Raw genomic sequence first — 23,800 nt, 5'->3', positions numbered from 1 at the left:
TTTTATGAAAATAAAGCACAGCAAATTCTAACAATTAAAAAAAAATTATTTAATGTTTACAGGAACATTACGAAAAAAAAGCCCCTAATCCGTATTAATGAATTCGATATAACTGGAAGTAAAATGAATTTCTCGAACTACTGATATTACCATTAAATTAAGCATTGTTTATTTAATATTTTCACACACAAAAAAAATTATAATAGAAAAATATTTCTACTTTTGTTTTAATTACTTTTTATATGCAAGAATTTAATAATTTCCTGGGTCGCATGAATGTGAAACTTTCAGCGTAACATCATTTTTATATAATCTCGAACAATAATTAAACAAATAATTAATTTAAAAACAGGAACATAAAAAAATAATTAAATTTAAAAAATGATAAAAATTGATACAAACGTTCAGAATAGAAATATACGGATGCACATCTGGCGAAAAAAAAAAAAAGAAGAAATCTGACACCCCTACCTCCATTTACTATCATGACTTCATTTCGAAACAGCGTTTCGATTGGCTATAATTTTGGATTTCCGTATAATCGTGTTTACAAACCTTTATTTGTTGTGTTTTTACGAAAGGCAGAATTACTTGCTTTTTGGGGGCTAATTAAGCTATTTTTTTGTACAAACAAGGTGTTTTTTTTTATTTAATTCAAATCCAATCTCTGGTCCCCCCTCGCCAATCTTTCACAAAAAACACCCGTCTAGCTGAATCCACTGTGAAAAATTTCCCCCACTCTATATCTGTGCCTAAATCAAAACGCGGATTCCATGAACAAAGCTTCTTTCTTAGAACTGCACGCCTGTGGAACTCTGTTCCGTCTGCCTGCTTCCCACCGGACTACAACTTGGATGTGTTAAAGTCCAATGTTAACAAATTCCTAATGAACCGCCCCCTTAAGTAAACACTTCATCAAATCTCCACACTAACGTAATGTACTTGCAATAACCCTTATCCCTGAGTGGCTTCCGGGCCTTGATAAGTGGTGATCACTGTAAAAAAAAAAAAATCTTAGGACTTTACTAATTATGTTTGAAATAGACCCAGTAAGCTAATATTTATGTTTTAAAGGATTTTTACAATGAATTTATTTAACTTCAAAATTCAGCTGAATTGGCTAGCTCGCCGTGAAAACATTTTTCATAACTCTTTTTTTTTTCACATGTACAAATATTTTTTCCTTTATGAAATTAACTTTAGTCTCTAATTTTTCAAATACAATCAAAAAGTAATCGGAAACCTAAAAAAATTATGGTAAATCAACTTTCAAAACTAGGTTCGTCTATCTTTATCCGCCCATTTTTGCCCGTATCTAGTTTTTTTTATCTCTTCTCTTATATATATATATATATATATATATATATATATATATATATATATATAAAATGAACTCATTTTTCCCGTCTGATTTTGACCTTAATAGGATTAAAAATCAAGATATTTCATGCAAATATAATATGCACAAACGGCAGAACAATATCTGAGGTGTGTTATAGGCTTATTATTTCTCAAATTCCTCGATAATCTTAGATTTCTATACTTTTTCTGCTGAGAAGTCACGGCCAAAATCGGTTAAGATCAATGGAAGTGGTAAAATATTTTCTCTCTAATAAATTCCTCCTCCCCCTGCCACCACTTAACACCGTTTGGGGATCGTTCACAAGGAACAGTTGAGAAGAGAACACCGGTTTGGCTTCGTAGTTCTTTCATGTGAAGTTATTTAAAATCACTAAACTAAGCTGCAGTGCTCTGTGGCGTAGTGGTTAGCGTGCTGGACAATTCACATTACATTTTCACGTTCGCGCCGTCCTACCGTAGTCGTTTTTTTTTCCCCCCTAAACAACTGGAATGGACTTTTCTTGGTGGCCGAACTGTTAACGTTGCAGATGTTTTTTTTTTCACTTTATTTTCCTACTTTTACTCATGACTCCGGGTTTGATCCTTCCTACTTACCTACCATAACATTTTTAAAACTCCCCCCCGTCCCGGAAACAAACACTCGGGCAACGCCGAGTACCCCCGCTATTATTAAATAAAAAAAGCTCTTCATATGTAAATAAAAAAAAATGTTAAAAAAGTAATTAAATTCAATAACTGTTCCCATAATGAATGTTTTCCGTTGTATTGATGTAATGAAAACAGGAAGAGATTCCGTCTGGTAATCTTTTATTCAATTAAGAATCTTATTACTCGTCTACTTGACAAGCAGAAATGTACATATTTTATGGCTTGGATTATCAAAGAGGAGATAATCCGTATTTACAAAAATTTATTCGTCAATTTAATGAAAAAACTTGCTGAAAATCATTTAAATACTGGATTGTCTCCCCTGTTTTGGGGTAGAACTGTTTCCAAACTGAAAACAAATAATTATCAGAGGCAATCTAAAGTGCTTACGTGACTAAAAATCTAGCTCTAAATTTGTTCAAATTTATAAGAAAAAAAGAAATGTAGAAAGAAACATGTTTTATGCAAACAATACATTGTTTCTTTTCATAAAAAATAAACATTTTTTGTAATTTAACTCATTTCAGTTGTGGTGTCGTCGTGGCATTCTATGTATTTCTTTATTGCAGGACGCCATTCAGGTGTTGGTTTCATGCTGGATTTCAGTCGCTGGAAGAAAGAGAAAAAATAACGATTCCTTTTTACAATTACACCGCTAGAAAAAACCAACAAAAAAAAAAACAGAAACAATAATGAAGATAATACAAATTGCGCACTAACAATAGAATGTGAGCTTCCCTAAGAATTAAACTACAATACTTGATGATATAATGTGAATGAAGAGAGGCCAGAAATAGAAAAAGAATATGTCTTCTTGCAAAATGTTCGGCACACCTCTACTTGTCCTGTTGTATATTTGTTATATTTGTTAGGACGAATAAGAAAGCATAAAGGAAAGATAACAACGAGACGTCTTTAGGGTACAAGAAGCCATTTTTTATGATATGCGAAGGGACGTAACCCGTACAGTTAAAAATGCAAAACAAGATTGGATAATCCATATCTTTGCAGTCCACAAACAAAAAATTTAAAGAAACGTAATATTGACCGTCGCCTTTATCATAGTCCAGTCATCTTAGATCTATTTTTGATTCTTAAGACACAACAAATCTTACTTTGCTGGATGTGAATGAACAGAGGCCAGAATAGGAAATGAAAAATGTCTCTCTGCGCAATGTTTTGCGCATCACATCCGGTTCACAAAAAAAAAAGGTTAAAGAAACGTAGCTTCAAGAACTAATGTTGTAACAAAAGAGTAAAGATTGACAAAGACCTGTCAGGTAATGATGCAGATTTTGCAAATAAATAAAACTCATTTCACAATAAAAATTATTGTACAATAGCTTCGTCTTTAAAGATTCCTCTCTGCTAACTCTCCCACCCTCCACCCCGCATACACTAATTAACTCACTCGATCTACACACGACGGAACTATCTCCAACCATCCTTATTTCCTCTACCGGACTGATCATCATTTCCATTTTTTCCCCGAGCTACAGTTATTACGTATCGACTCTTGATTGGACAAAATCCCCAATCAGCACTTTCTTTCAACCAATCAAAAAAACGCAAGAAATATCGACTCTAGATATTGGCATACCTGACGAAGCGCGTGCGCACGCACACACACACACACACACACATCGTTTACGGAACGCACATATTAAGTTATACATATAAACGCACATAGCGCCAGTTGAAACAAAACTACACACTTGACGTATTTTGTAGTTGTCATTACCAAAATACTTTTTTTTGAAGTAGCAAATATTTTTAAAAAAAAAGAAAAAAAAAGGGAAATGGAGAAAGAAAAAAATGCCGGATAATTCAAGCAAAGTCTCGTGAATAAAGACAAAGTGACAATTAACAAAAGGGAGGAAAATAAATAAAAAAGGAGCAAATGAAAACTACACCCGAAAAGTATATTAATTTAGTCAAGTTTTATTGAAATAAATAAATGCCGAATTGTTTTTTCCCCAAAGCAGGGGTTAACAATTAACCTCAGATACGAATTATAAAATAAAATAAAAAATAGAACATACAAAAATAGGGGTCTCAAATTGAGAGACTAATTCTGGAATTAATTCTATCGAATGAAACGACAAAGTTAAATTTATCGTCCAAAACGATAGTGACAAATAAAGTGGGGAAAATATACGGTGCCATTTTTAAAATAATCAAACAAAAATAGTCTTACTTGATTTGTAAAACCTGAAAGGAAAGAAGCCTACGAAAAGGGATCATTGTTTCCTTTTTTTCAGTCCTTTTCTTGAGAGGCACTCTCACAATCTTCTAGAACCTTCTGCTTCTAATGTTTTTATTTAATTGGAATTCATTATTGAGATGAGTATTGTTTTATTAATTTTATTTATTGCGGACCATTATCCTCATCTTTTGCTTACGATTTTTCGGCCAACTATTCCTCTGGACTTCGTCAGGTAGTAACCGCGAAGGATAGGAACTCTGAATCTCTTGACTGCATCCACTGCAATTACTGTCTTCCGTAGTTGTCGGCTCACCACGTTTTTGACCAAGTAAGCCTCTGGCAGACTTTGGGTAGAATTGAAACCGCTATCTTCAGAAAATTCTCACCTAGAACTGAAGAGATTCATGTTTATTTATTATCTTCCGTGGTCGGGTGCGTACCGAATGGTATATATGATTTAATTGGAATTCATTATTGAGATGTTATACTTAACGTTACTGCAGTTTTTGTATACTTATGGATTTAGGTCATACGCTATAAAACGGATAAATAGGCGCATAACAGATATGTTTCGGCCATTTTTCCTTGTGTTGGTGTAATGGTTGACATTACTTGTTTTCCGAGCCGAATAAACATTTTACATCAAGTAAAAATATTAAAAACTTGCCAGCTAGATAGAAGAATAACTTATCTCGCCGTTGGTAACATTTATCTGTCATATATTTTATTTTATTTGTTTTTACCACATTTTCGAATCTCTGTTGGTTGTAAAACAAACCAAGATACTGTCAGCTGAAAGGTTTGTGTGAAGCAATGTGTGATGTCACTTAAAAGTGAAATATTTAATATCGATTATACTGCTGGCTTATTATTCGTCTACAACGGTTTTACTTACCTTTAGGAAACGGCCTCGCAATGAAAATATTTCTTGAAGGGCTGCAATTGGAAAAGTTACGACCGACAGGAGGGCGATAAATGTTCCGACGTGACTGACCCAGACAGGAAACGGCTCCCCTGAATCATACTTGAGTGGGGACTGATCAACTAAAGTAAGTATCCAAAAGGCCTGCAGAGAAAAAAAGGCTTAAATTTCGTATTTGATGATGACGACGACGATTATGATGATTGCGATGATAATAACAATGATTACCACGTGAAACACCACGAATACGATGATAAAGATAATGATGATTTTTTTTATCTGTATTACAAATTATTTTAATACTAGCTGTACCCACCCGGTCACGCGTTGCCGTGTCTGAGTCTGACGCAACTATTAGATCGATTCGTATTTCACACGCACACATGCACATACACACACACACATATATATATATATATATATATATATATATATATATATATATATATATATGAAGACAATAATAATAATAATAATAATAATAATAATAATAATAATAATAACAACAACGAATACTAAGAAAAAGGTTTAGTAAACCTTTAAGTAAAGTGCTTAATAAAAATAAAATATTGAGAACATGTTGATAAATAAGTTATTAATAAAAAAATGCTTATATAAAAAATTGCTTATATCAGATAAACACTGCACCTCTTTTGATTTCATTATATATATATATATATATATATATATATATATATATATATATCAAAATAGTACAAGCTTATGTTTTCACTTACTTACCTTCTATTTCTTATGAAGTCGCTGATGAAGAGAATTTTGGAATTATGTTAATTATGGCACCGAATATTACAAATCGTTTTAGAAACGATCGCACGCCATTTTTTTTGTGTTTGAATATTTGGAACTGATATAAATAATGTACTAATTTTATTTATCTCAACCTACTTCATATATATATATATATATATATATATATATATATATATATATATATGTACATATTTATAATTATTACTATACTTATTTCTGTGTAAATATGTTTTTACCTTCTGTTTATGCTAATCCTTTCATTTGTGAAGCTCAATGTAATTACATAACATATAACAAATAATTGATGAAAGTCTATATTACAAATATCAAGATGTTGACCATCTTACAATTTATATATATATATATATATATATATAAATATATATACTAGATGTAATCCACGGGTGTTTGCACAGAAACGAATATTTAATTTCACGCACTAAGCAAAAAAAAAAAAACAATATTAAAATAAACACGCATAAATATAGGAATAAAATTATATAAAATTATATAATAATTGGAAAAAACAAATAGGAAAAATAGGGAAAATTAAAACAAAAATAAACAATTATTAAATAAAAATACGAAAGTGCGGGTTAAAACGGAAAACTATCTTTACGTAACACCAAAAGATGGAGGAAGTGAGGAACCATGTCTGTGGAAATCTTTTTACCCAAATACGATGCCCAGCATGTTAAAAATATACCATTTGTTGTAAAAATCTAATGGATAAACATCTGAAGAAGTTGGTGGGGACAGTATATTGTTTACGGAAACATAAATCGTAAAATTGCCAACTCATTAATGAAACAGCTGTAATGGAAAAATCAAGGAAATAAACGAAGCTTATAAAAAGAAAACGTGAGTCTTTGAATTTTCAACAAAATTTTGAACTATATATATATATATATATATATATATATATATATATATATATATATATATATGCATTCGTATAACAGTATACCTACATTCCAAGATCCAAATATTTATTTTTAATGCAAAACAGCTCCTTCCGTATTATTATGTCAATACCGACTCTTTTCGTGTATATACTCACCAGAAAATAGTAATTCTTTGATTAGGAAGAAAAAACTGCATGACAATATAATGTTGGAAAAAAGAAAACGAATCGATTGGTTCTGCAGAACGAAACGGGTCTGTAAAATAATCTATGGAAAATATTAACATGCTGGAGAAGTTGTTTTACGTTAAAAATAAATATTTGGATCTTGGAATGTCACTATACAGTTATTCTTTTATGTATGCACTGTTGTTATATTTAATATATATTGAGCTTTTCAGCAAAAAAGGATTGATATATACAAAGAGTAACATATAATTGAAAAAACATTATACCAAAAACGAAACACGCACACACAAATACACACACACACGCTATATCTCTCTGTCTCTGTCTCTCTCTCTCTCTCTCTCTATATATATATATATATATATATATATATATATCAGTGGCGACTGTAGCCTATTATTGCTACTCGTGCCCCCCCTGCCCTCTATCAACTTCAGTTCCCAACCTATGGTCTGTGGACCCAAAGTAAGTCATCATAGTTTCTATTGCGTGACTTTCCATTGTATAGCACAGATTGACTAACATACCTTGCCAATTCATGATTTAGGCGTGAAAAGCAAGCAAGGTCAACCATAGAGTTTAACCTCAGATTTACTCGCACATAACCAGTCAATGTCATTAAACCAGTTGGATTGGAACGACCGAATTCTAACCTTATTCAGCAATAAAGGAGTTGGGCGCCCAACTTTGATAATTTCTCGCCTCTCGACTACATTTCTCTGTGCAAACAATCTATTTTTTAATTCATTTTGAATAATATTGACCGAGTTATTGGTCGTGCCGGGCACGACTGGCACTAGTCCCATCTCCGCCCCTGATATATATATATATATATATATATATATATATATATATATATATATATATATATATATATATAACATATTACATGGATAATGGATAATACAAATAATCGATAATACAATTAACCAATAATACAATTAATAGATGGAAAAAAAAACTCACCAATGTAGACAAAGGAGCAACAAATTTACATAATGGTTTCCAGAAGGCATATGGTTTATGGCCTAACATCAATGTTATATCTTCCAAAAATCTTTTAAAACCTAATTCAAAACAAGAGAAAATTGTTGATATCAGAAAATTATAGAAATATTTGACTAATGAGCTGAGAGACTGGTCATATTTTATGGGATAAGCTGATATACCTATTTCGGATACAGAGACTATAAATATAGTTGCATTTAACACGTTACTGGGTTAGGGCTTTGTGGCAGCTAATGCTCCAGAAGCATGACGTGTACTTTTGTAATTTACTTTTACTAATACACTTTTTTGTGAATTATATACAGTGTGTGTCGTGATTATTACCGGCCTGCAAGGCTACAACACCGCATGAACGGAATTGAATGCAATAACGGCGATGGCAAATGTAGAAGGACTTTAGAGGGTATTTTTTGAACACGGTACAATGCTAGCAATAGTGATGGCAAATGTCACGATTTTCCTGCCATAGTTCTTGTCAAGAAACTATAAATATAATTACATTTAACATTTTCGGGGGATTGAATATATAACAAAGTCGCTGATGCTGGGTGCAGCAGCAACAGCAACAGCAACAGCAATAGTAGGTGCATCAGCATATAGATATGCAAATAACCAAGCCGGCTGCGCGAAGTGACGTCACAGCAGAGACAAAAGGACGTGTGGCTAGAGACGCAGGGCGTTCAGCAAAACAGATGCCCGGAAAAGTGGTGTTCGAGACATGACTGGTGTTTTGAATAGCATGTGCTCGAGACACGTGGGTGACATCACAGCAGAGACAAAAGCGTTGCACCCGGCCGGAGAAGGAGAAAAGAACTGTTTAAATATTTAGAAAAGAATGTGTTGTTGGAAATACCAGACATAAAGGCTTTGCTTAAAAAGAAAATGAGCCGAGTTTTTATTTCTTCCTTTATGGCGATCCCTGGCAGTTATGGTCCCCTAAATAATAACGTTTACTTCTATAGTATACTTTTTGTTAAAGTAGTTGAAATGGAGATAACAAATGTCACGGTTTTCCGCTCAGAATTCTTTCAAACAATGTTTAAAATATGAAACATACAGGATGGAATGATAAAAGTGTCGCACTAATGAAAACAACACTACAAATTTATTTTAAAACTTTTATTGATGAAAAAATCAATTCAGGTAACTTGATTATGTAGTAGAGCTGAGATCTATTCAATGAAGCCGCTTTCAGCCTCAATCACAGCCTCGGTACGGATCTGGAACTGAGAGCATGTCTTTTTCACAAGCGCCAACGTGAGCTCGGCGAATACTCGATGGATGCCGGCGATCAGTCTGGCTTTGGTGTTGTGGGAGGTTATGTTGGTGATGTTCTCGACGAATGACCAAACAAAGTAGTCCAGTGGGTTCAGGTCGGGAGAGGAGGGGGGCAGTGAGAGAAGGATATAAAGTCGTAGCATAAAAATAAAAGGTTTGCCAGCGGCCACATGATTGCACCAGGGGCCCATCACACACACTTCAGCACATCCAGGTGCACTTTGGTGTTGACGTTCAAGCCGAGTTCGAAGATGTGAGGTGGCATGATGTGGCTCTCACTTGAAACCACACCAATGACCATAACTGTGGCCGGAAACTTTGTTTTCATCACTCTTGGCACGTCTCTATTATTCGTGGAAATGCATTTTGAGGATGCTGGCAATGGTCCTGTTGTCATAACTTTGATCGGTAGAGAGCATGAGTTGTACAGTGGGGCACCTCCAATCGTTGAACATTGTGTCACTTTCAGACATGATAGAAGACTCCTATCGCTCTTGAGATATATACACAACTGGCCAACTAGTAGATGGTCTGCATCAAAAAAACCAAAAAAAAAACGGATTTCATGAAACGGAAATGTAATCATATTGTCTTTTCTAGGGCGACAATTTTATCGTTCAACTCCTTAAAAACATGGTACAGAGTAACATTTATTCTATCGGAGAATGGAACAGTTCAGCGACACCATTAGCTTATAGAAGCAAAACAAAAATTAATAATTAAACGAAATATTGTTATAAATTAACTAACTGACTGCGTCAGCACTAACCCTATGCGGGTTTAACAGGCTTCCTCCGAAGTAGGAAGTTTCAGGGGAGTATGAAATTCGCAAGCTGTCCCCAGTCGCTTGTATATCCCTGTCAGGGGAGATAACGACGTTAGGTTTTTGCAATTTCTTGCAGGGAGGTGTCGACGTCCTCCGACATACAGCGCCTGGATTTTCCAAATTGGTCACCCAATTTAGTAATGACCAGGCCCAACATTACTTAACTTTGGTAATCTGACGGGAACTGATGTGTCAATGTGATTATGCCGTATATATATTGTTGTAAATTACGAAACATAAAACAATTTAAGTAAATATTTTTTTAATAAATAAAATTTTACAAATGCAAAATTATTTAAACAATAAATTACTCAATATTAGATTTATAAAAAATTAGGTAAATGATAAATATCTTAAAAGATGAATATGAGAACAATCTTACCATAAATCCAGCAAACGGTAATACATTCCATGAAGATGATAAACAAAAGTGAAATACTGGAACAATACCAGTCTATAACTTGTACGACATAAACTCCGCCCTACAATATCAAAAAGCAATCATTTATTAACTATACCATTTCAAATAGAGCAAAGAGGAATTGATGTAAAATTCAATTTTTAACTCAACAACAACAACAACAACATTTAAAATAGAACGAACAAAAAATTATTTTAAATAGTATTCAAATAAATCGACAAAGGAGGATATTTCTATTAACATTACAAATAGAACGAAAGTGGAAATAATTTTTAATAAAATTTTACATTAAAAAACAACGAGAATTATTTGAATTTCCAAATGTAACGCAAAGAAAATTATTCTGAACAACATTTCAAATAAAACGGATAAAAAATATTTTCATATTCCTAATAGAATATTTTGGCATTCAGTGACATGAGGCGAATGTGTGCATTTTAGTTTCAAGAACCACCGATAGACGTCACTTGTCAGCCAAAGAACAGGGGTCGATAACTCTTCCTTTTCTAAAAGTGCGTGCAAACTAAAATTATATTTTCCTACATTTTTATACAACTTTCTGTACAAAATAAATTATTCTGAAACCTCTATAAATGTTTCATATTTTAAAAATTATAATGTGTTATATTTTTATACAATCTTTCTGTACAAAAAATATTCTTAAAGTCTGGAAATGTTTCATGTTTTTTAAATTATATTTGGCTATATTTTTTATACTTTCTTTCTGTACAAAAAATATTCTTAAACCTTTATAAATGTCTCATGTTTTTTAAATTATATTTTGCTACTTTTTTATACAATCTTTCTGTACAAAAAATTATTCTCATAACTTTATAAATGTTTCATGTTTTTTAAATTATATTTTGCTACATTTTTATACAATCTTTCTGTACAAAAAATATTCTTAAACCTTTATAAATGTTTCATGTTTTTTTAAATTATATTTTGATACATTTTTAAACAACTTTCTGTACAAAAAACATTCTAAAAACAATCTATGTTTCGTGTTTTTATCATAATTATTATTTTATTTGCAGTTATGAATTCATTATTGGAAAGAAATTATATTAATACATTAAAATTATATTTGATATATTTTTATACAGTAAATATTTCGATTTTCATATTTTTGTTTAGTTTTTTGTTATTATATATTTTTCCGTTATCGTAAACACTTGTTTATATTTGAGGTTCAAATAATGTCCGCCAGACGTCAGTTCTCTTACGAAGATCATGAGTCAATAACTCGTCCCTGTTGCTAATATGTCACTGACATGCAGAAGTGCCAATATTTTAAATAATATTTAAAATAAAACGGAAAAAATATTTTAATATTCCTAATAGAATATTTTAAATAACATTTAAAATAGAACGGAAAGGAAATTATTTTAAGTAATAATAGCTAGACGTCCAGTATCACCCGGTCGTACAATACGCTTTAACATGATATCTTAATTGATGCAGATTGCGTATGTATTATTATAGAATCACTCATCTATTAAATATTATATATTACGAGGAATAATTTGCCCGGTGGACTACTTAGCAAATAAATAAACAAATAAATAAAAAATAATAATATTGTCATTTATCAAATTCCGTCTGTGTTTGTTTACAATATCACGTCAGCTGATATTTGGGCTTGACGATGAATGCCCTGGAATAGTCACTTCTGATTTATGCTTAGTTTTTAAATCTACAAACGAAGAAATGATTTGCGGCGATTTTAAATGATACCTCCACTTTTATCCTAAATTGAACGCGGGACTATTCGATCTGTAGTCGAATGCTCTACCACTCCAGATGATATATCTCCAGATGACAATAAATAAATCTTTTTTTTTTCTAATAAGAAATGATTTGCTGAGATTTTATTATCTCACTTGGCTGGTGTTTCGTAAAACATTTCCCTGTGAAAATTCTCCTTTTTTTTATCTATCAGAAAGAAAGACTATTTTTAGAATCGGATTTTTTTCGATTTTAGATACACATCGGATGAATTGCTGTACAAAACATATCTAAGAACACTGCCAGACATATAAATTAGCTTTTGTGTAAAATTTGCAAAAGATAAGACTCAGCCGTTTAGGTACCTATGAGGAAGGAACACACACACACACACACAATGTGACTTTTATATAATAGTAGATATATATATAGATTCCGAATAGAATATTTTAAATAGCATTCAAAATAGAACTAAAACAAAATCGTTTTAAATAACATTTCAAATCGATCCATATGGAAATTATTTTAAATAATTTGCCAAGTAAAACGAAAAAGAAATTTTACATTGAAAAACAGAACTTTGTGTGTATATGTGAGAGAGAAAGAGTTTCTTCCCTATAGACTCCTAAATGACTGTGCCGAATTTTTTTTTAATTTCACACAAATGTACTTTATGTTTCTGGTGGTGTTTTTAAATGGGTTTTGTATCGGAATGTCTTCGATAAATATCGATAATCGATAATCGAAAAAATCCGATGAAAGAAGGAACAGGCGATTTTGACTAAAGTTAACGCCTTACACAGCCTAAAATCACGAGTGCATTTGAGAAATTTTACTACCGCACAAGCAGAAAGTCCCGGCTCATAAAACCAACAGTAGGTTCTTTGAAATGACAGGGGCGCGTTCGAAATGAATGTCTCTGTTTAGAGCAAAACTGAAACATGATACTTGATATCTGCATTTTAAACTTTAATTCAGACCATTATATAAAAACAATGTTAAAAATCAACATTACGTTCTTTACAGTGCAATGTAGATTACAATGTATTGTGGACTAAGTTACTGCAGGGAAGCATCTGAAGTTTCCTCTCGGTGCAACGATGTGCGTGCCCAATTGAAGCAGGCAATCAATCGATTTGATTGAAAATGTACGAATTCACTGATTTCGATGATAATAAAAGTATTGGAATTGTGAAATATTCGTTGATCCTCGTTCAATCCCGGGCAACGTCGAGTCCCTTTATTAGTGTAAAAAATTTATTAAGAATTTACAGTTGGTTACTGATGGAATACAGCCTTACCCTTTTTTTGTTATAAATAATTTAGAAATAATATCCCCCAGTGATATTTTTATAACCTTTATAATTTCTTTTGTGATTTTTTTTTTCAATTTAATCTAAATACGAAACCTCGGAAGTGTAGAGCTAGACCCCCTACCTTTCTATTACCGAACATGGCAACTTATACACCTGAAGAAGGTCGGAGGTTACACATGCAAATAGCACCCAAGATGAGAACATTAATCCGATTAATCCAAATAATACAAGTACTTATGGATTTGTTTAAAAATCCGGTTTTGGCTGATATTTCGGGGGGAGGGGGAACGAACTTTTGATAAAACAAATTTTTTCAATGCAATGAGAGTTGATGAAATAGTCTTGTCAGCGTGTGACATTGGCTGTTACAAACCAGTCACTTAATCCTTACCTGAGTCACACAAGGGATTCCAAATAGAAATGAGATAATGCATATTACTCCTGTCACAAGGATCTTTCTGTTATTTAATTTTTCTGGGAATGAGTCACTCAGTGAAGTTAGTAGAACCTGAACGTGAACAAACTATAAAAAATAAAATAAAATCAATCTTATTATAATGAATACATTGTGTCCGTCTCTTAGCGACTTTATGTCACATTTATAAAATTACGGGCGACTACATTTTTTTCGGAAAGCAAAAATCAGAATTTCGAGAAAATGGTGAGAGCCGATTTACGAGTGACTTCCAATAAGTTTCCAGACTTTATTTTGTACAGGCATTTAAAATTGTTGTCGACTCTTGAAGATTCAGTATGTTATTGCTATACGTCTTCTGAGATGACTGACGAATATTTATGATTTCAGGTTCAAATGAACAGCTACAACAAGAATTGGAATTCACTCTATTAAAGCCTGATTGTCACAGCTGGTGAATTTCAAAAAAGTGAGGACACTTTAGAAGAATAATATGCAATAAAATTCTGTTTTGAACTTGTAAAAATGTCAGAGAAGCGTATGAAATGCTTCAGACTGCTTTTGGACCATCTTGCATAAATCGAGCATGTTTTTGAGTGGCACAATAAATTCAAGGAAGGCAAGGAGTATGTGGGGGATGATGAGGAGGGTGGGAAGAGTAAGAACGTCAGACCACCAGAGTTGATTTGCCGAATAAAGAATTTTATGGATAAGAACCGTTGTGTGTCTATAGAGACAATATGTGTTGAGTTTGATGTTAGTGTGGGAACTGTACCCACAATTATTCGCGAGGAACTAAAGATACGGAATATTTACGCGAAGTTTGTCCCTAGATTGCTCAGAGAAGACCACAGATTATTTGATGAAGATGGGTATCAACACAGTTCCTCACCCTCCCTATAGTTCAGACCTTGTTCCATGTGACTTTTGGTTATTGCCTAAACCCAAGAAAACCCTTAGAAGCTGTTATTAGACAATTGAGGAGATGAAAGAGGTTGTTTTTTTTTTGTTTTTTTACACGGTGGTCGCCACTTATCAAGTCCCGGAAGCCACTCAGGGATAAGGGTTGTTGCAAGTACAGTACAGTAGTGTGGAGATTTAATGAAGTGTTTACTTAAGAGGGCGGTTCATTAGGAATTTGTTAACGTTGGACTTGAAGACATCCAGGTTGTAGTCAGGTGGGAATCAGGGAGACGGAACAGAGTTCCACAGGCGAAAGAAGCTTTTTCCATGCAATCTCCGTTTTGATTTAGGTATAGATAAAGAGTGGGGAATATTTTTCACAGTGGATTCACCTAGACGGGTGTTTTGCGTGTAAGATTTGCGAGAGGAACCAGAGATTGGAGTTCAGACGAGCACCTGCCATGGAAATAACAATAAAACAAGAATAAGCTCGCAACGTCTCTTCTGTGGGAGAGAGGTTGCAGGGTAGAGAAAAGGGCATCCCCCACTAAGCCACGAAGTCTATTTTGTACTCTGTCAAGGCAAGATAGGCTGTTTTTAGCAGCTCCTGCCCAGATATGGCAGCAGTATTCAGTCCTTGCATCAATTGCATCAGTAGTGAGATATCTTCTGGAGCGGTAGAAGGATCCCACCATCTTTCCAGCGACCTTGGCAACAGACTTGATGTACGTGTTCCATTTCAGATTAGGAGTAAAGGACAAACCCAGAAGCTTGTCAAAACATGGGCTTCTCCTAGACGAGAGCCATCCATTTCAATTGATGCCAGATGGGGATCAGAGCGTTGATGATGTAAAGATAGGTGTTTGGTTTTGGATGCATTAAAGGTAACCAGCTACGTCTTCCCCCACTGAACCACGCGCTCGAGATCAGAGGAGAGAGAATCAGAGAGAACTTTGTCATTTACAGCCTTTGATGTGTTGCCGTAGATGGTCGTGTCATCAGCATAGATGTCAACGATACATTTAAGTATGTGTTTTCGGAGATCATTGATGTAGACTAGGAACAGAGTTGGGCCCAGGATTGACCCTTGAGGGACTCCAGCATTAATACTGCAGGCCTCTGATTTTTGTCCATCGACCACTACTCTTATGGACCTATCAGAGAGAAATGATTTAATGATTGAGAAAACATTTCCAGTTATACCGTAGCTGGAAATCTTGTGAAGTAGGCCCTTATGCCATACCTTGTCGAAGGCCTTTGATATGTCAAGAGCAATTACCCTAGAAAGGAAGCCATTGTCAAGAGATTCACTAATCCTGTGAAATATAACCGTTAGCACATCTGCGGTAGATCTTGCAGAACGGAAACCATATTGTGTGTCATTAAGAAGGTTATTTCTGCTGAGGTGGTTGACTATTTCTCTATTTAATATGGATTCCAGCAACTTACTCATAACACACAGGAGACTTATTGGTCTGTACTGAGAGGGAGAGGACTTATCACCTGAATTCTTAAATACAGCGCATACTGATGAGGCTTTCCAGGGAGTCGGAAATCACTTCTCCTTAAGGCAACGCTGCAACAGTTTCGTAAGTATGGGAGCAGGTTCTGGTTGAAGCTTTTTTAACACTATAATTGGGATGCCGTCAGGGCCAGTTGCTTTACTGGAATCAAGGTTCTTGATTAACTTGGCGACCTCATGCACAGATATTTGTATGTTACCTAGCGTGCTCTGTGTTATAGGAGGAAATATAGGGAGTTGATGGCCTTCGTCGCATAGGGTAGAATTAGCTGCAAAGTTCTTTGCAAATAGTTTGGCCTTGTGTGATGCTGACGAGATGACCTCTGTTCCATTGATAATGGTTGGGATAGAACGCACACTTCTGTTTAGGATCCTATTTGTTATTTGCCAAAACTGGTGGGAACCAAGCCGCTGATCAGCTACTTTGGATTTAATAGACTGGGCATATAGCTCTCTTGCATTTTTTATTACTCTTTTACAGTGGTTGCTGGCGTTCCTGAAAGCAGCTTTAGTCTCAGTGCATCTATTACGTTGGTAGTTATGGAAAAAGTGATTTCTGTGCGCGATAGCAGCAGCACATCCAGCATTCAGGGGAGAACCATGGCTGGCTGTTAGGTTTTTGTTGGTATTTTTTAGATGGTATGAATTGGTCTATGCCTACAATTAACAATTCGGTAAGATCTGATACTATAGAGGACACATCCTTTTTAAACATGGAATGCAGATGTAAATCAGATATGAATGAACGGAAGCTATCCAAGTCAGCCATAGAGTATCAGTATACAGTACGGTGGAGGAGTACGTCTGGGGACTTATTACATTTAATTTTCATCTTAACTGATACGACGGATTGGTCGCAGGATCCTAGAGGAGAATGAACGGAACATGAACATAGCTCAGGGGAAGTTGAGAGAAAAAAGTCTATGATGCTTGCATATTTTCCAGTAGTATCGGGCATACGGGTAGGTTCGCGAACAATCTGAGTGAGGTCATAAGCAATGGCAAAATCATGACAAAACCTCCCCTCGTCGTCTGTCTTATTTGAATAGGTCAGCCATTCCACGTTATGGACGTTGAAGTCACCACAGATGTGGATGTTAACCGAGGGATGTGCAGACAGGATGTGGTCTATTTTCTCAGATATATTCTTAAAGATAGTAACTCCGCTGTTTTGGGGCCGATAGAGGGCAAATATAAATGCAGTGGTGTAAGCAAGTGCAACCCGGAAGCACATATAGGGTAAATTAGGATCTTTTCTAGAGATATCCCTGCCACACGGGAAGCCATCTTTAATGTAGGCACATATTCCATGCCCATGGCGATTTTGGGGGTCAGATTTAGCTGTTAAGTTAGAGTATCCGTTAATTATGAACTCATCTAGGGTAGTGGTCGGCCATATTCCAGTTTCGCTTGGAAAAAGTATGTTCGGTTTCGTCTCCTGTAATTGGGTTTCAACCTCTGGAAGGTTGAACCGTAGACCCCTGATGTTGGAGAAGGAGACCTGGTAGTAGGGGTCTACCTTGGAAGATGGGGTTCTAGGTTTATTCGAGTTTTTTTTTCTGGAGATATTTCATGTTGAGGTTTTGGGATTTGTGGAACAGGTCGGCATACTTGGTTAGAGCAGGATAGAGAGAAAAAGACAGGATTATTTTGTAGCACATGAAAAGGTAAAGCAGTAACAATTACCCACTAGTATGGCATCGAGAGGCCTCACCAGAGACTACTGCATGGTCCAGAATCTATTCACCAAATGGCAATACAGCAGTCCCAGTACTTTGCGCCTGCTGATAGGACAGCCTCCTTAGTGGTTAATCCAAGGTTCGGGTCCCTGACTATCTAGCGGATAACGTCAGCCCAGACAAAACGTTTATCTCCAGCACCCTTACTAGTGACATGGCCACAAGGATAGACATAGAGACAGAAAAATTTCCGACATCTCAGACTACTGTTCACCAAGTACTACCGACCTTTAAGCAGCTTTTTCTTCACCCTTTGTCAGAAAAATCACTCATTTGAATGAGGACTGAGGGACAAAAAAGGAGAAGCGATAGTTACTGGAGCTGCCGATAACACATCCACTGTATTATCTATTCTTCATTTTAAAAAAAAACGGGGAGGAGGGTCATTGACACGCTCACAGGGAGGGCTTCCAGGGGGGCCTTCCAGAAGTTGTAAGAACAATACAAGTGCATTGTAGCTGGGACAGATTACTTTGAAAATTACTAGAGTAACATATGTGTACTATCAATAACCATGCCCATACGAAAACCTCTGGAATCTTATTGAAGACACCTTATATAATTGCTCCACATAACATAATTCGTGTACTTTAAATTCGCCTTTGAGCAAAAGTTAGGAGTAAATAGACGTATTAAGCAAGTATAAACTTTAAGAATAGTTAAATGTCTTTTGGAAATAAGGAACAACAGAGTTAGTAAAAAAAATGTCCAACATACATATATATGCAATTACGAATGCTGCCTTTTGTTCTTCATTATTGTATAACTTGTGCATGACAGCTATAAAAACAAAAACGTCTTCAGTTAGCTCTAGCTAATGATCTTAAAATCTCATTTGACTCGTCTTTCTCAACACATTTCCAGTCGACTTAAACGATTTCTAACCCCTACACGTCCGGAACAGATGCACAGGCTTGAAAGAAACGTGCAGCTGGCTCCGATCCCCGTGGCATTACCTTTATCTCTGTCCAGTGGTAGGATTTGTCCCCGTCGCCGTGGTTCGCTTAAAATCTCATTTGACTCGTCTTTCTCAACACATTTCCAGTCGACTTAAACGATTTCTAACCCCTACACGTCCGGAACAGATGCACAGGCTTGAAAGAAACGTGCAGCTGGCTCCGATCCCCGTGGCATTACCTTTATCTCTGTCCAGTGGTAGGATTTGTCCCCGTCGCCGTGGTTCGCTTAAAATCTCATTTGACTCGTCTTTCTCAACACATTTCCAGTCGACTTAAACGATTTCTAACCCCTACACGTCCGGAACAGATGCACAGGCTTGAAAGAAACGTGCAGCTGGCTCCGATCCCCGTGGCATTACCTTTATCTCTGTCCAGTGGTAGGATTTGTCCCCGTCGCCGTGGTTCGCTTAAAATCTCATTTGACTCGTCTTTCTCAACACATTTCCAGTCGACTTAAACGATTTCTAACCCCTACACGTCCGGAACAGATGCACAGGCTTGAAAGAAACGTGCAGCTGGCTCCGATCCCCGTGGCATTACCTTTATCTCTGTCCAGTGGTAGGATTTGTCCCCGTCGCCGTGGTTCGCTTAAAATCTCATTTGACTCGTCTTTCTCAACACATTTCCAGTCGACTTAAACGATTTCTAACCCCTACACGTCCGGAACAGATGCACAGGCTTGAAAGAAACGTGCAGCTGGCTCCGATCCCCGTGGCATTACCTTTATCTCTGTCCAGTGGTAGGATTTGTCCCCGTCGCCGTGGTTCGCTTAAAATCTCATTTGACTCGTCTTTCTCAACACATTTCCAGTCGACTTAAACGATTTCTAACCCCTACACGTCCGGAACAGATGCACAGGCTTGAAAGAAACGTGCAGCTGGCTCCGATCCCCGTGGCATTACCTTTATCTCTGTCCAGTGGTAGGATTTGTCCCCGTCGCCGTGGTTCGCTTAAAATCTCATTTGACTCGTCTTTCTCAACACATTTCCAGTCGACTTAAACGATTTCTAACTTCGTTGATAACGTCACAGTTAACGTTTTTCATGATTCCGCTTTCCTGTCAAACCGGACATATTCACTCTCGACGGCCATTTTCTACGGTTTCTCTTGAGCTCAAATCCGGTCAATAATTTTTATTACTATTGCTATCTCTCTTTTCTGTATGTAACCCCTACACGTCCGGAACAGATGCACAGGCTTGAAAGAAACGTGCAGCTGGCTCCGATCCCCGTGGCATTACCTTTATCTCTGTCCAGTGGTAGGATTTGTCCCCGTCGCCGTGGTTCGCTTACTTGTCTTCAATCTTGGTCCGGTTTCCAAACTGCGTCAGCAGAGCTGATCTGAAATAGACTGCACTTCCATGCAACGGCGTTTCACAAGCAAGACAAAAGAAGTCAAGGATTAACTTCTTCATAACACGAAATAATTATTGCACTGAAGTTTACAAGTTAGTATGTTCATAAGGAGTTAGCAACTTCGTACAATTTATAGGGGCTGGCAGCCGTTTGCTAACAAAGTTCCTTGTTTGTTATTCGTTGATGTATACTTAGAAAGAAAATCGACTTAGAACCAACAAGGAATGCAACAGAGAGGGAGGTCGCCGAGGAAGACGCGTGGCAGTGTGTGTCCTTCAGATGTCTTTGCTTTCCGTTATATTGGAGTCGGTTAGCTGTAACTCCGCCTTCTCAATACGGGTCCCAAATGGTCACCAGCCAATCGGAGCCGACCATTTTGTCTTTCGCTAGGTCCAGTCACGTTCCGTTTCCCAAAAGTGGGAGGATCCAGGTATTTCCATTACACCTAGAATTTCGGCAACAGCGCTCCCCCAACCACTGAACCAATTGATCACGGAATTACAAACTGTAATGAACTGAGCTAAGAGGACGCTGACGAGGTTAGGTTGTTTTTGTTAATATTTCAACTAATTCTTGTTCCGACGTTAGATGCGCATGCGTAGAGCCATCTTGTCATGAGAGGACGTGAAACTCCGTGGCATCTATCGAAAGCTTTTGCAAGACATACATACATACATACATTTAAACAGACTTGTGCCCTTTATATTATAGATGATATAGAAGTTTTACTATATTTATTTCTCTGTAGTTGGTGTTATGTTATTTCATTTATTTTTTATAATTTTGAGCTTTGCCTTACCTGACTGTCCATTCCAACAAGGAGCAACATAATAAAGAATATGGAAGACCAAAGCTGAGCGAAAGGTAATGTGGACAAAGCCTCTGGATAAACAACAAACGCAACACCAGGACCTGTGGAAATAAAACAAGAAAAACGAACCCACAGCATAATATAGTCTTTATTTACGTATAACCACGCCACACACACACACACACATATATATATATATATATATATATATATATATATATATATATATATATATATATATATATATATATATATATATTTAAAAAGGTTTTTAGTGGTGCAAAATTCTATTAGGATAAGTGGAGTCATTATTAGAATTTGGAGGAAGATCGATGCGGGGAGAAAAAAATAAGTAGACACGAAAAATAGTCAAAAGACTATTCGACTAAAATAAATAAATAAAAAAAGAACCTCGTTGTACCTTTGGTCTGACACTTATCAAGAGACTAGCGGGGGGTACCCGGCGTTGCCCGAGTGTGTGGAGGTGTGTGTGGTCGGTGGGCGTGGGAATGTTAATGAAAACATAAGCGAAGTAAAAAAAGAAAACAGAAAAACGAACGTTAAAACTTATCTGAAAAATAAAGTGGGGGGGTACCCGGGTGGCGGTTTGGGGGGGGGAGGGCGTAATCAATACATAAGAATAAGCGAAGTAAAAAAAAACACAAAAAAACTAACGTAAGGCAAACGAACGATGTTAAATGTAAAACTCTGAAAAACAAAAACAAAAAAAAACAGAAAAACGCACGTTAAAAATTCTGAAAAAAAAAAACAAACAAACAAAAAACAAACACATAAAAAATGTCTTAAATAAGCACGTTTCAATATTAAAATTTAAAAAATCGGTCGGTACCCGGGTGTGTTTGAGTGTGTGTGGTTGGTCGGGGTGGGGGGTGTCAATGAAAACCTAAGAATAAGCGAAGTAAAAAAAAAACCCAGAAAAACAAACGTTACGTGAAAAATGGCTTAAATAACCCTGCTTCAATATTAAAATTTAAAAAATCGAAAAAAAAAGACATCGCACACCACGATTCGAACCCAAGATGTTTAGTTAATCACCCAACGCTCTAACCAACTGAGCTAACACGACGTACATGAAATTGTTTCAGTTCTAAACTAAATCAGGTTATGACGTTGTCTGACGCATGCGTAGAACCGATCTCGTCATAAGAGGGCGGTTTTTGCTCACCCCCACCCTGTACTAAAGTGCCGATTTCAGAGTGAAATAAATAACGTTTTGGGCCAATTTTTCGATATTTGTCGGGCGAAGGATGGGGGCTTTCATATGAGACCAAATTTGTGAATTTTTGTTCCATCTGTCGAAAGTTTTTAGCAGATACACAAACATATATACATACATACACGCATACATACTCGCTTTTAGATTTATAGAAGATTACGTCGGCAGCGATTAAAATAAAACAATTTATACATAATTGAAAATGGTAAAACAAACAATAAAAAGAATTATAAAACTACACGGGGTGAATTAAATGAATGAATAACCCGTGATATATGGCCAATATTTAAGAACCCAGGACGAAAATAAATTAAAAATTAAAAAAACGTAACTTGCTTGCAAATAAGTGCAGAAACAAGAAATAATAACGGAATGTAGGCATTTTTTCTTGATAAATCAGAGCTCTTTAAACATTTTTTAATTAGGTATAAATTGTTTTATTTCAATCGCTGCCGACGTAATCTCTTGACAAGTGTCGGATGAAAGGTACCTCGAGGTTCTAAGTTATTTATTTATTATTTCATTACAAATGCACCAATCAATTAATTCAAATTTCATAATTTTTAATAATTCTTGGATTTGTTACTAATTTCGACAATCATATTTCATAATTTTAACCCGCATTATCGCCTCCCCCCAACGAAAAGAATAACTTTGATAAATTGTGTGGGCCGATTATTTATTACAAACAGACCAATCAATTAACTCACATTTCATCATTTTTCATAATTCTTGGATATGTTACTAATTTCGAAAATCATTTTTCAGAATTTTAACCCGCATTGTCGCCCACCACCTTATGAAAATAATGACTTTTATATATTGTCTGGGCAGATTATTTTGTTACAAACGCACCAATCAATTAATTCACATTTCATTATTTTTCATAATTCTTGGATATGTTACTAATTTTGACAATCATTTTTGATATTTGTAACCCACGTTATCGCCTACCCTATTACTAAAATATAACTGATATAGTGTCTGGGCTAATTAATTTATTACAAATAGACAATCAATCAACTCACATTTCATCATTTTTCATTATTCTTGGAGGTGTTACTAATTCCGACAATCATTTTTTATAATTTTAACCCACATTATAACCCCTCCCCCTTACGAAAATAATAACTTTGATATATTGTCTGGTTTGATTATTTCATTAAAAAAACATCAGTCAATTAACTGACATTTCATCATTTTTCATAATTCCCGAATATGATACTAATTTGGCAATGATTTGTCATGATTTTAACCCACATCATCGCCATATTAAAATG

The 23,800-nt window shown here is 35.4% G+C and overlaps 1 protein-coding gene across 1 annotated transcript in view; it reads right to left on the bottom strand.

Moving 5' to 3' along the window:
* Positions 1-2,173: 2,173 nt before the first annotated feature.
* The window catches only part of LOC145258007 (sodium- and chloride-dependent glycine transporter 2-like), a 32,372-nt gene continuing 10,745 nt past the window's right edge, over positions 2,174-23,800 (bottom strand). Inside the window, exons 4-9 of the mRNA XM_080115735.1 lie at positions 21,272-21,384; positions 13,971-14,102; positions 10,497-10,596; positions 7,969-8,069; positions 5,112-5,282; positions 2,174-2,619 (exon numbers count right to left, since the gene is read on the bottom strand). Of these exons, the coding sequence (XP_079971861.1) occupies positions 2,524-2,619; positions 5,112-5,282; positions 7,969-8,069; positions 10,497-10,596; positions 13,971-14,102; positions 21,272-21,384 (713 nt within the window). The 3' untranslated portion in view covers positions 2,174-2,523. The remainder of the gene's footprint in view (positions 2,620-5,111; positions 5,283-7,968; positions 8,070-10,496; positions 10,597-13,970; positions 14,103-21,271; positions 21,385-23,800) is intronic.

This window comes from Euprymna scolopes, chromosome 33 (assembly GCF_053919585.1).
Source record: "Euprymna scolopes isolate OS-2025 chromosome 33, ASM5391958v1, whole genome shotgun sequence".
Taxonomy (NCBI): domain Eukaryota; kingdom Metazoa; phylum Mollusca; class Cephalopoda; order Sepiida; family Sepiolidae; genus Euprymna; species Euprymna scolopes.
Note: the sequence above shows the minus strand (reverse complement) of the source record. Positions and strands in the feature narration are given on the sequence as shown.